The following is a 14,572-nucleotide window of genomic DNA, read 5'->3' as shown; positions in this document are numbered from 1 at the left end:
ACAGAGCATTTGGACACCCAAGTCTGCAGTTTGTTACCTTTAGCTTCTCGTTTGACACAAAGTCCTCAAAGGCAGTCCAAGTTATAATCCACCATCTTAACATGCTGCATACTCTGTCAGATGTGACACCCCACTCATCAAACCTGTCCTTTACATTTTTAATATTCTGCACCACTATCTCCGACTTTGTAGGCAACAGCCTGAGTTACAAATCAGCTCATATAAAGGATGAACTGGGAATCTGTGCAGGAAGCAGCCAAAAATACTCCAGTGTTGGGTTTTGTGAACTCAGAGAATTTTGTACTATTTCTCTTGTATTAACTTAACCTGTACTTGAGGTCCAACAGTCCTTGTATCATACAGTATGTAAATACGTGGTGAAGCCACACTGTCATATGTTGTGAATAGACAATTTTCACAGCAGATATTTTGACATATCACAGCAGGAAAACCACAGGTGTAACTAATTTGTGGGCACACTGGCTTACTAAGACACTTCAGTGGGATCATTATTAATGTAATTAGTTACACCTGTGTTTACCTGCTAAGACAAAATGTCAACTGTGAAAAAAGTTCTACTGAACTTAACAGAAAAACAACACAATACTTTATTTAAAATATTGTTACAAAGAAGGAACGATTCATTCTATTGTGTGTGTTTAGAATTAGTAAAATATCTGTATGGCAAAGAAACCCTGAAGAACCCCAGAAAAGTGTACTTCTTTTTAGAAAAACTAAAAACTAAAAGACAGTGTGGACATCCCCAAAAAAGTGATGGTGATGTAGGAATCGATGTAGGAAGACATTAACATTGTAACTCTTATTATTCCAACACATCATCACTGAGGAGGCTTCAGGATGTGCGATTTTATTAAGTGCCACATGGAATGTGAACATTATAGTGTATCTCTGAGTACTGCTGTAACTGGACAAGTGTAGTATCATCATCATCATCATCATCAACTCTTTTCACACTAAATGTCCTGTGCATACATTATTAATTTTAAATGGTCTATATTATAGAATACAGAGCAATCACAAAAACATCAAAAATATTTGTATATTGAATGAATCTATTGTCCCTCATAAGCAACAAAACAGCAAAAAAGTCAGCAAATATGTATTTTTCATTATTTCTATCTACTAATAAATTCTGCTTACAAAAGAAATATAGAAGAACTCAAGGGCTTTTGGCCTGACTCTAGGGCAAAATTCAAACTCCTCTGTGTCTGTAACAACATGGTCCCCTTTTCTTTTTCACTCTCTCTCCTTCATGCACACACACACACACACACACACACACACACACACACACACACACACACACACACACACACACACACACACACACAAACACACACATATGCAAGGAAAGCATGCAGAAGTGGCTGCGCTTCTGCATGTGAAAGCACGCACCCATATGCACCCACACACACACACACACGCACACACACACACACACACACATCACTGCTTGTGTACAGTACATTTTCAAAATGGCATGCAGTGTAGGTGAGATTTGGTCCCTTTGTGTCAGCAAAAGATTCAAATGATTATCCAGATCTTCAGAGTCAGAGAGCCAGTCCTGTTGAGTTTGTCTATGGTATTATGTAAATCTGGCCTTAGTATAATGTGATGTGGCTTGAGTCCATGGCAGCTGTGCATCATTAGAGCTAAGAAAAACCTAAAGAGACCGTGGAGGCTGGGCCATATGAAAGAAGCCCCAATTCTCATAGAGTTATAACAAAGGCAAGAAAGTGAATCATAATATTGCAAAGTATGGTTAAATATGATCAGAAAAGAACATCCTCTGCCATATCGTTGATGTCTGTCCACCTCCATGCCCCATTCCCAAGGTCTGTAACGGAGTTGTGATGAGGTGGAGCTTCAGGCAGACGAGCAGTACTCTTCGTCCGGAGCGGGGCAGGTGTGTGGCGGCGGACTCATTGGCGAGGGGAGATGGTGGATTGAGGTGAACTACCCGGGCCTTGGTACCTCTGTTTGGCATGCTTCTCACAGTACATCACGTCTCCAACCCAAAAGTGACCTCTCATTCTGAGGTTAAGGCCACAATCTGTGCAAGTGTAGCACTCCGGGTGGCGGAGGCGGTCGTCTGTGATGCGCACGACCTGTGTGCTGTGGACAGATGAGTACAGTCAGACAAAAGACAAACACTGTTGCATCTGACAACAGGGTGAAATGATTGTCCTCATTTCCAATGCAAATAAAGATCAGCCCAGGTGAACATCATCACTTGTGTTTCTTTTAAAAAAATCCACAAAAGCTGGCAACACAAAGTAAAATGATTACATGTCACATGTTTAGAAAATCTTGTTTTCCTCAAAAACAATTATATATAATATTACGCAATTCATGTGGAACATTTATTACTGTAGGGCAAATTATCGTAATTATTCACACATATGTTGTCCCAGAAAACGTGTAACTGCAGGTGACAGAAGACTTACACAATGCTGGTGCCACACTTCTCACAGGTATGGTATTTGCTGACTCCTCCCACTGACGTGCTTGCTGCTGGGACGCTGGGTGAAAGCTTCCCTGGGAACTTCAAGGCTGCCTCTGGAGTCAAACACACACACACACACACGCGCGCATAAACAGAGCTGCTTTTTGGATGTCCTGACAGGCGTGTGTCTCTCTGTTCATCACATCAAAACTTTATTTCTCTTCACTGCTCTCTGTCTGTAGAGCTTGTTTATGTTCCCCATTTGTCATCACTCATGGGACCCTCTTTGTGAGATAGGTTTCCAACGCATTTGTCATTTTCATGTCATGAGAGAATGTTATTATTATCTAGATTTATTTACACCTCCATTTATCAAAGCACAGGGGAGAAAAAAAGAGGACAGATGCATTCCATGATATGTTGTTCACAATATGAACAGCACACAAGAGAGCACGGAGGTCAATCCTCAGTAACTTGCACTCGTTTGTTCTGCATGATGAACTGTTGACAAGGATTTCAAAATGGAAAAGTGCCGGCAAACAAATGTAAGAGATGATAAATTATGTTGCATTTGACGCAATAGCTGGATCCTGAGAACACCACCTGCTTGGCGTTACTGACATGAACCATTAGTCATAAGTGCATGCATGTAATCAAATTACTTTTGCTCCATGCAAACATATTCATATTCAATTCATTTTCTATACTTACTTGTACAAGAGTGAACATAACATTTAAATTAATCACCCATTTTACATTAAAAAATGCCTGATTTAAACAGATGAATTTAAATAGAGTATGTTTATGCACAGACAGACGTGTATCTATTTGTGCAATGATGTACACTAGTGAGTACTGCATGTTAAATAGAAAATGCTTCTTTCTCCTTTCAATTTTGTGTGTGTGTGAAGCTGTGTTGTTCAACCTTTCTCGTCAGCCTCCAGGACCTCTTGCAGCATTTTAAAGGTATTGGACTGACGAGGCGCCGTGCGGGACTCCTTATTCTCCTGGATCATCTTGTACACCTCTGAGTCCCTGTCAAACCTCTGCATGGCAAAGTCAGAGCTCGAACTACTGTAGAAGAAAGAAATATAAAAAAAATATATCGCAGGTCAAAGGTGATCACATTCACTAAATGCATACATAGAGCTATATGTGGTGTGTGCAGTAGAAAATCTACATTTATGAGTCTGGTTTAATTGAATCCAGAGGAAATGAAGGAAAGGGCAGCAGCTGGCCTTGAAACTTTGACCTCCAAGCATAAAATCTAGATTGCACATCACAGGCAAGGGGCCAAAAAGTCTCCAATCGCACATCATACTCTCAACAGGATCCCCCTCCTACAAGAGGCATTATTCTAACTCAGAAAACAGCCTAAACACAGGGAAGATGTAATGAACAAAACGGTGAAACCCACGTAGCATGTGTGAAATCTTTTCTAATGCAAAATAACAGTGGTTAAATCTTTTCAGCAGCCATGATTGTGTAAATGAATCAGAAAATCCTGGGCCTAACTCAAGGTAATTAACATGTATTCTGCAGCAAAATATTAACGAATATTAATGAATACAAGCTCTGCTTGAAAGATAACGACTTATAACTTTGTGTCTTGTGGTGATTTCCAGCTGGTCAGTGCACAGGACCGGGGCAGGAGGGGAGAGAAAGCTTTCACCTAGGAGAAGTGTACGCTGTCAGCTAATTAAGCAATTAGCAAAAAGAACAGTGGCTCCTTTTACAAGCAAATTCTTCATCCCTAGTGTGGTGGAAAAGCGGTTACTTTTTACTGTTTCTTCCACATTTTATGTGTGGTTAAATACCAAACCCTCCCTACTCCTGCTGAAGAAACATGAAATGCGTCAAAAACTCAACTGACAGATGTATCAGTAAGTAAAAGAAACACCAAAACACAAAGTGTGCCCTCATGTCAATGTATTTGTCGAGAGGGAGCTGGTGAATGTTTGCTGTCAGGAGGAACCGGTTGGCCGGGTGCACTTGTTGGACCAGGTGTGGTTTGATGCCTTTCACCTGTAGCCAACTGAGCGTACGATCTCAGCTGAGCTGTCAACCAGAATCAGTCGAGTTAACCTGACTGACTGTCCCACCTGTTGTCACATACAACAAATATGCCCAAATATTTACAGTTGGCCTGACACCTGTGGTGTGAAGAATCTGCCCTTAAACCTCAACATTGATGCTATGCTTCACAGATGCTTTTACTACCACTGCAGGTGTTGTGTGTGGTTGTATTATTGTACAAGGACAAAATTAGAAGGACAGCGCAGTTCATAAGTATTTGGACAACAACGAATCTGCTGGTAGTTGCTCTTTACTCCTGCACACTAAAATTTGAAATAAAACAATGATTAGGAGGTTAAAGTGCTGATTTTAAGCTTTGGTTTGGGAAAGCAGTGTAGGAACTGTAGCCCTTTTTTGTGTACAATACCCAAAGTTACAGGAATGTAATTTCACAGATTAATATGAAATTAGATAAAGCCATGTCACATATATCGTGTCAAATCTTTTGTAGTCAATGGAATTTATGACCCGCACATTACGCAAAACACTTGGTATCTTCCTTGATGACACTGTGTCAGGACTGTTCTGCAGCCAGCTTGTTTCAAGGATTTTTTTTTGCCATCAGTCTGTAAAACACCAGTTCAGTTGGATTGAGGTTAAGTGACAAACAAAAAAACCCTCCTTTTCCGCTGCACTGTCCTAAAATTGGGTGAAAATGTCAAGAATTGTATGAAAGTTTGAGTCATGCCCTTGAGTCTCTTGAAGCTGAAAGTCAGGACGCCGTCATGGTTTTATTTCAATTCCAATGTGCACATGTTTATAGACAAAACAATAAAAACTGTCACTGTCTAAATGATTACTAAAGTCTCATCATTATGTCTGCGTCCCATATGTTCATACAGTAAGGGGTTTATAAACTCGACGCATGGCTGCGTATGAATATTTTTCCTGCCTGCATTTCAGCTTAAGGAATTTACTTCCCGCTAGATGAACATGGCTGAAACAGGAGACGGCAAACAAGACAAGACAACAAATATGTGACCGAAGAAAACACTCAGACCCTTTCCTTTGCATCACTGAACATGGTTCAAATTGAAAACAGACCTCTAAAGCACACCCTCCAAGTTCTCCACATGCTCAGCTCCACCCTCAGCAATTCATTTCCCTTTTTCGCTTCACTCACCATCCCTTCTGACATGCAATCTCAAAACAAATGGAAAGTCTAGGTCAAATGAGAGGAAAACAAAACATAAATGAGGGTCAGAGGGAACAGCATTCATCTGAATAAGCAGTAAAGTGCACGGGTTTCCAGAGGAAGCACGTAGAATGACCAAAGAATTAGAGAACTTGAAAATAGCTTGACATCTGCAAACTGTGCTTATAAATGTTCTCATGTTTTCACAATGTCTGCATCTGAGACAAACGTGTTGCTGGGTTTAATCCCAGACTTGGCACAGTGGAGCGATGATAATGATCTAGTCATAGCAGAGTCTCCAAGTGTAGCCAAAACATTTTTTGAGATCACAATGCTTAATTCCAACCACATTTCTCAAACCGACTTCCCTGCAATACAACACCTAACCTTAACTCAGAACATCCCAACAAAAGAAATCAAAATGACAAAACTCAAAATGACGAGACTCACCTCAGAAAGAAAGAAGGAACAAAGAGAGGGAGCACAACTATTCTTTCCAGTCCCTGTATTTTTAACACTGTTATAGCAATTCAGAGTGTAAAACAATATTAGCGCACACACACTCAGATGCAGAGCACACACACCTCTATCTACACCAGACAAGACAGAAAAACAAAAGTCTGACTGAAAGGTGTGCCCCTGGACTTCAACTCATTGGCCACGCGACATAAAGTGGGTGGGTAAATGGGTGTCGCTGAGTCTGTGATTGGCTGGAGAGGAGCAGGGAGAGGCTTGCTGTGCAGGCTGGGGGCTCTGGACTGGGGGCCAATTAGGGGGAGAAGTAAAATCTGACTTTTTTTGGGAACATGGGGTGTTTGGATATGACTGCAGTTGCTGACACGTCATATCACTAGACGTGGTTACACGGGGGGGGGACTGGGGCCAAAGTCAACCATCCTGCACTGTGAAAACACAGGCACCAGGCTCTCCAGTGGAGAGAAAGTGCACACAAACGATTATGTGAAAGACCAAAGGAAAAAAGATTTCCATCTTTGTTGAGGCAAAAAACATTGGTGAGTCTACGTGAATCCGAAAAATGTCGAGAGGGCAGCACCTGCACACTACGAAATGAGTCACGCTACAGCCACATCACCTCATCAGAGGGGGCGAAGCAGGAAAAAGCAAACTACAGTGCAGGTGGTGGACACAGTATTGTGTTTCCCAAAGGCTGAAAATTCAGACTCAAGAGTGCAGCTGCAAACAGCTCTAAGCACAGAGAGCCAGCTGCTCAACAGCAGTGAATTCACGAGCTGCAGTTGTACACCAAATGACAAAGACTTTTGAAAGAAGGAAACAATGATTACGACGATACAAAGGAATGTTTCTATCAGTGCAATAAAACTACAGCCTCAAAACATGACATACAGCTGAATCAACACATCTCTGTTACAATCTCTAACAAATCTAACATCTACAAAAGGGAGTAATTACTGCAGATATTCACCTTAATTTTCTCTTGATCGACTAATCGTTGACGCTCTGCAACTATTGTGATAATTACATAATTGTTTTAGCCTTTTTTTTTTTTTTTTTAAAAAGGAAAAATGCCAAACATTTGCTGGTTATAGCTTCAAAAATGTGAGGATGTAAAGCTTTTAAGTGTCATACATGATAGTGAATTGAGTATCTTTCAGTTTTGGACTGTTGACCAGACAAAACAAGACATTTGATGACATCACCTTGGACTTTATACTTCAGACATAACAGGCATTTTTCACTGTTTTCTGACATTTTATCGACAAAATGATCAGGAGATTAATCAATGGCTGAAAATAATCATTAGTTGCAGTCTTAGTTCCCTAATACTGAAAGCATGTCCTGTTATTTTCATGTGTAATTGAAAAGTCTATAAGCTTTTCAGGCCCAGGTGATGTTGATTTCTTAGACTTGGATCTTTGGCTGTAACCCCCACTGGCCTTTGGATGGCGCTGAATGCCTGCCTGCACAATATACAGACACGCTGACATAGGGGGACATAAGGGTCCCATTTCTACTACAAACCATGTAATATTCAACAAACTGTATCACTAAAAGATTAGACGTGTGTATCCATGGCAGACAGTGCGATAAACATCACTTACATTCCAGTGAACTATGGTGTTTTAACATGATATTAGTGTTTGCAATGCGAGTGGTCTTTACCTGCGACGAGGGGACATGGGCACATCCCGATCGATGGGACTATGGGGTGAGTAGCGTCCTGGTGGGGTGGGGGTTCTGCTGGACACAGAGTTATTTCTGTAGTCTGAAGAGGAGAAGTCCTGTGAAGGAAGAGCAAGCCACAATGAAAGCAAGAGAGTGTGAGTAAGCATGAAAGTCAAACTTCCTGCAGCAGCTGAAACCGAGTTTGCAGTACAGAGTTGTGGAATCTGTTGAGACAGTGTGCAAGTGCTTAGACCATGATGCAATGTTACTGTAAAAAAAGTCACACAAAGAGCTACGTTCAGTGCAGAGGCAGGAATTTGCCGGCAGTATTTTCGGATTACTGCTCCACCAAGCAACGTACTGGCACTGAACAAATGTTGCGTCCTTATTTCAGGAAACACTAAATCTCAGAGGTCTGCACTATATGACAACCTGGAATAAAACAAAGCCTGACACACAGCCATGTAGGATATATTTAGTCAAGATTTATCAGAAGCTTAAACAAGCTCCAGATGTGGAAACAGCTCATACAGAACGCAGCAGATTGTTCCTGTGACTTTATCATTATCTAATTTGCCTGAAACCAGGAGAAGTTCTTACAGTGTTGAGTGCAGAATAAACAACCCACTTTGTCATTGTTTGATTGTTTTTGGTGCCCTGTTAAATAGCTTCTGTTGCCTGCGTCATGACGAACACTCCTCTACTGTTGGCTGATCAGTTTCAATCACAGCAACCTTTTGCACGTTTTTATCTTGATTGCCATATATGTCAGAACTGTACTTCAGCCTCTCTGCTGACAGATGATAGATTGTGTGGCAACAGATGTTTGGCACCAACTAGTTTTGATTTGGTGGGAAAGGCAGAGCCAGCATGTACTTCAATGGGTTTCACATGCAGTGTAAATCTCACAATTATTCATGGTAAATATAAATAGTATCATCATGAAATCAGAGAAGCCATTCCACCTGTCAAGAACCTCATTCAGATAAACTAAACATTTGCTGTATAAACAACTGTGTAATTCAGGAGGGACACAGTGAGCAAACCATCTCAGGATTTGTGAAGTGGACAATTTTAACTTTTGACAGAAGAGGGCGCTACATACCTACTGTAATAAGCTCATAAAACTTCAGTAGATGAGCCAATGACATTTTTTATTGTAGCTGTTCTTGGCAGAAACCAAAGTCAAGAGCAGAAACAGTTACAACATTATGGGCAAAGGTTGTTTTATCTAAGTTTAATTATGTCATAAGAGAGTGTGAGTGAGCCACTAGTGAAATTGACCTCGGGCACATGTTCACACTAAATGCTCAGCACACCTGGACTGAGTCTGCACAGCACATAACTCAAACCAGACACTTTTACTGTCAGGAATCCCAACAAACAAATTGTTTTTAGCCACAACACTGTCTGGGTTCTAACCATGTCCACCTGTAATACTGACCACTTACTGATCACATACAGTATGCTCAATGCACTGCTTCAATATTCAGACTCAGTAACTAACTTAAAAAAAAACAACAAAAAAACAGAACAAGCCTCCAAAGAGTTTCACAATTTCCAGTTTGCTAGGGGAACAAAGCTAGCACGGTCTGTGTACAGTCCAGGAAAACTAAGACTGCGAATCAAACAGCCCACAGACAACTCCAGAGTACAGTTTTCACAATAAAGTTTACTGAAATTTTCTCCCTCAACCGTCACCAGCTGGCATCAGTGTTACACAGGCTCCGTCCGAGGGAGAAAAGTCTCCACCCGGCTCTTTGAACCAGTAAACGTTGGGAGACTCGAGTTGGAGTTGATGCTGGAGCTCAATGCTGACACAGTGGCACTGATGGAGTCAAAGATTTGTGTGTCCAATGCCAGCACCCGCTTCCAATTCAGCAACTCTTTGAACAATGTCTCTGTTCTCAATTGAGTCCAATTTTCCTCTTCTTTTTCCTTAGCGAGTGGGCAGATTAGTGGTGCGTGCCAGGAAGCCTTTACCAGAAACGATCATTGGGACGTCTCCCTGAGATTCCTCCCAGGATAAACCTGGCATAATAACTGCAGGCTCATAAGATCACATATTCCATATCATCAGAGTACAAGAATAGAGACATCCATGTCCTCTCCTGCTGTGAACCAATCTCAAGGGCATATACCTGATAGACATACATGCTTTAGGGATTCCTTCAGGAAGACCTAGTGAAGCCACACAGTATGTGCACATGAATCCACAATAATGCAAACCAAGCCTATGTTATATAAGTGTCTGGCTACTGAACGTGAATCTCCATGCTCTCCAACAGAAATCTCAACTCTGATCTATGAGACTCATGAGGAATGCAATGAAGTAAAGAAAAACAAAAGGAAGAAGGAGAGAGAGAAAAAACAAGCACTGCACTGTGACAGCCTCTGATGCCAGCCTTTTATAGCAGTAACCATGGTACAGCTGGCAGCTGCTTTAGGCTGGATCTCCCAAAACTGCTTTGTTTTAAAATCATCATTGTTCTATTGTAAGCCTTCAAACCATTACACATGGTTGATCTCAGAGCTACAATGCATGCGGTAAACTGCACCATGGCAGTGCCAACAATGCCCCCACGTCTCATGCACCAACAAACTTAGGGAGGGGCTCAGCTGAGCTGAGGGAAGCCTATTATTTGGTCTTGGATGGGAGCAGGGCTCAAAGATGGGAGAGACCACTGGAGAAAATCCATCAGCCAGTTCTTCCTGGTTCCTGTGGCTGGCTAGAGGAGGAAGCTCTGATTAAAGCTGCACTAAACTATAATCAGGAGTTCGTAGTCAACATACCCAGGATCATTAGGGTAAGTCACTGGTATGATGCCATAGTCTGGACATAACACATTCAACTATTCACTTTGCAACCTATAAGCCTGAAACTTAAAAGGTCCTGAAAATCTTTTCATCAGCTTCTATTAATGAGCTGGACACAATTTTCTGTCTGTCATGTGACAGATGACTGTATTGCATTTGTTTTTGTCTTTGCTTTTTTTCACTCGTTTGAAGTGGGCGTGGTTCAGTTGGAAAAAAAGGTAATCAAACACTTTGGTGCACCAATCAGAGAAAAGCAACATCTGACCACACCCACACAGTCCTGATCAAGCAGTTTTTGAGTAATTAACTCTTAAATAATACCTATGGATGTGGTTTTACCCTAACTTTAACCTTGATTGTTGTCATGGATATCTAAGGTTATAGAACAATAAAAGTTTCGGGGGCTTTAAAAGTTAAATGTGAAATATCTAACCTGCAGGATTTGTCCCTCTACAGTGGTGAAACATCTACAGCAAAGGTGGCAGACTATTATGAAAGGTTGTGTTGAAACCAGCTGTTCATTCTAATTATCATGCATCCATCCATCTTGTATACCTGCTTCATTCTGTGCACGTTTTTAGGGGCAAGAGCCAAACCACACCACACACTGGGTGAAAGGCAGGGTACAAATCCTTTGGAGAAGTGTGTTAGCAAAATGTGACACTATTGAGCTAACCTGATGGTGCGTAAAAATACAAAGGTGACATGTGCAGCCTTATTGGCACTGTCAACCAAGACAGGTGCAATCCAACAAGCCATGCCAAGCAACATTCCTCAAAGCAGAATGTAGAGGGAGTCTCCAACAATTTGTTCATAAAATTGTTCTAAATTGAACTTTTGCATGACCCTGTTCTGTAAAAGTGTTTGGTAAATAAACTTACTTTGACATCTGATTTAAGTGAGTGAATGACTAAGTGTGACTGGCTGATGTCCAAAAGGAACAGGAGGGGAAAAACAGTGATAAATGCAAGAGAATCACTCTAAAACAGAAAACAAGCCTCTGTCTGATTCGCCACTTCAAGACACAAATAAACAGGAAATAGCGAATTGAAGTGAGGACAGCTGTTTCAGATCAAGGCCCATGGGAGATGTTGGGGACAGTGCCAGTGGAGGAGCCTTCAGTCTGGCTCCAAGCAAGCCACTCTGCATCATCATCATTACCACCCTGCAGCTTCAATTACAGGGCATGGGCCAGCAGCGCGCAGGACAGATGCCTAGAAGAGCTTTTATTTTGGGAGGCTTGGTGCTGCTGTAAGAAAGTGCTGTAACTGCTCATTCACTGTCTCCACCACAGACACGACTGCTGTACTACAATGAGGCGGGGGATACCAGACATCCTGGGCTGGGTAATAATCACAGCGTGTACAGTGTTTCCTATCAAGCAGTGTGCATTGGTGGAGGTCCTGAGCAAAGACCCGAGGCTGGCGGTAACCTACTCGTTATCCACTGTCACTGATGGACCGTGCCCTGTAATTATGTCTGAGCAATGGGTGCATTACTGTGTCCGCATTCTGTAACAAATAAAACACAATATACGGCTGGATAAAGGGCATCATTTTATATCAAAATTCATGTCATTAACATTCTTTACCCTTTTTATTGCCTCATATCCCACTGAAGCTGCTCTATGAAGGGTCTCTGAGGTCTCAGACTACAGTGCTGATAAGAATAATGATGGTGGCTATGTCTATTGGCTGATGGTTACAGACTCTTCTTTAGGTCAAAACACTTTAGAGTTGCAACTAACCATTATTTTCATTACCAATCAAAGGGCACTTTATGCTTTTTATGCTTTTCTGTTATTTTTATACTGTTATGATGTTGGATATCTATATTAAACATGGCCAAAGTTCCAAAACTTGAGGTTAATGTATGTAAAAATGCTCCCTGCAAGTCAAAAGCCAGAGCTTCAACCTGCTCTGAACACTGTGTTTGCACAGCGTTTTTTTCTACCTTGCCAACGAGCTGAAGTCTGCTCATCGTGCATGCCCATAAACGGCTGTACATTCTGTAGCCTTGGTTGCTAAGGTTATTGCTGTTTTTCTATGTGTTGTTTGCGTCTCATATTTTGGTTCGGATTCCAGCTCAAACATGTACGGATGTTTTTGAGAAGTTGACATTTTGAGTAAAGAAGGAGAAAAGGTAGTGAAATCCTACTACTATAGTCTGTTTCATGGTTTGTTGACATGGTCTCCCGAGTGTCTAGAAGTTTGCCATGACGGAGCTTCCAGAAGCTAACCAATCAGAACAGGGTAGGCTCCTCAGGAGGGTGGGCTTAAAGAGACAGGACCTCAAACAGCCGGTTTCAGACAGAGGCTGAACTGAGGGGCTGTGTAAATGGCCAGTATAAGATAAATAAGGAGTTTTTTTGAACTGTAAATAATGCAAAGATATTCCAGTAGAGTCTCAGATTAAAAATATAGATCTCGAAATGTGCATGTTATGTTCCCTTTAATCTCTCAATTATTCAACATTGGTAATCGTTTTGTCCTTATAATGTCAAAAAATAGTAAAAAATCCACATTATAATTTCCCAGAGACATACGAGGTGACTTATCCAAATTGCATGTTTTGTACAACGAACAGTATCAGCATCAAATCCTCCCATTTGAGAGGCTGGAATCAGAAAAGGTGGCATTTTGTTTAAAAAAATGGTCAGATTAATTTTTTTCTCAATTGACTAATATATTAATTAACTAATTGTTTGAGCTCAAAAACATTTAAAACTTCATCCCAGCCCTTCTACTACTCTTAATGCTCCTATACAGGCTGTAATGAGCTGATTTCCCTTACTCAACATACATAACTCCAAGTCCAACCTTCAATATATGTATAGAGGATCCAGTTTTGCAACCTTAGGCCATGCTTGGGTTGCCTTTTTAAAAATGGAGGATTTGTCCTGTTCCTCTATAACGCTTTCTACATATAAATTCTTGGCCCAGGCTTACATAGTGCAGCATTCATTAACATGGAATAAAGTGACAGATCTTCGTGATGCCAGTACTAATACCTCCCCCTCTCTCTATTCGTTCACCAAGGCCACACACCATCTGACTGCTCCAGATATAAACCATATGTACAAGATTAGAGGCCAAATGAACAGCGGAGAGATGAAGACAACAGGATGACTGTGAGCGTAATTCACTCGGTGCACTGGTGCCGCTGTCAGCTATAACAGAGCTGCATTTAGTTTATTAATTTTCAGCTTGTGAAACTACAATTTCCATTTTCCAAACATAACTCAATGTCAGTGAAAAAGCACGCCATGACACATAAATGAGTTCACAAGTGGATGCTACAAGGCATGCTTAGCAAAAAGAGAACATCAGGTAACTGTTTCTGCACTGTAGTTTGAATTTAATGTTCATCATCCCGCTGATGTTCAGCACATGAACATGTGGATAAACCTGAATGTTTGTGAACTGTGAAGAAGATAATGGCAAAGTGAATAGTTTCAGACCCCTGAGACAAGTTAAAGCCATCTCATGTGATCATAGCGTAGGTGGTCTGAGGGAGGCACTCACCCACACTGCCACCAAAAGTCAGAGACACATTGAGGTATGAATACATATAAAGAGTCTGAGTGTTTATTTATCCATGAAGGGTGCTACATTTTTCATCCCTATTAACTTCCCCACAAGACTCTGACTGGAACAGTATATAAAGCTCATTAGACATCTGGAATTCATTATTGTTGGACTAAATCGCTGGACTTCATTATACGTTTAATTTATGGTTGCTTGGATCCCTCTTTTCATACTATATGCATCAATGAAAAGACAGTAACATTGAAAAAAGCTGAAATTAAACCAACTGTGTAGATCAAAATTGATATAGTGAGCTGGGGGATCCATGTGTGGTGCCACTTTTACCAGCTCATCTGTGAAAATCCCCCTATAAAAAAATGATAGAGCTCAGTACCTAATAGTTAA

At 41.1% G+C, this 14,572-nt stretch overlaps 1 protein-coding gene across 5 annotated transcripts in view; it reads right to left on the bottom strand.

Annotated features, from left to right (window-relative positions):
- Positions 1–820: 820 nt before the first annotated feature.
- pdlim2 (PDZ and LIM domain 2 (mystique)) overlaps positions 821–14,572 on the bottom strand; it is a 38,932-nt gene continuing 25,180 nt past the window's right edge. The window contains exons 7-11 of one of the 5 annotated variants that reach the window (XR_010930973.1): positions 7,821–7,939; positions 3,393–3,541; positions 2,469–2,580; positions 1,302–2,136; positions 821–1,269 (exon numbers count right to left, since the gene is read on the bottom strand). Coding sequence is in view for 1 of the 5 variants with exons in the window: in XM_067606448.1 (XP_067462549.1) it covers positions 1,944–2,136; positions 2,469–2,580; positions 3,393–3,541; positions 7,821–7,939 (573 nt within the window). In the remaining 4 variants the exon portion in view is untranslated. Of the gene's footprint in view, positions 2,137–2,468; positions 2,581–3,392; positions 3,542–7,820; positions 7,940–14,572 lie in introns of all 5 variants that reach the window. The other 4 variants (XR_010930976.1, XR_010930974.1, XR_010930977.1 and 1 more) reach the window with 4 other exon arrangements.

Source organism: Thunnus thynnus, chromosome 2 (genome assembly GCF_963924715.1).
Source record: "Thunnus thynnus chromosome 2, fThuThy2.1, whole genome shotgun sequence".
Lineage (NCBI taxonomy): Eukaryota > Metazoa > Chordata > Actinopteri > Scombriformes > Scombridae > Thunnus > Thunnus thynnus.
The sequence above is the reverse complement of the archived record's forward strand: the minus strand, read 5'-3'. Positions and strand labels throughout refer to the sequence as shown.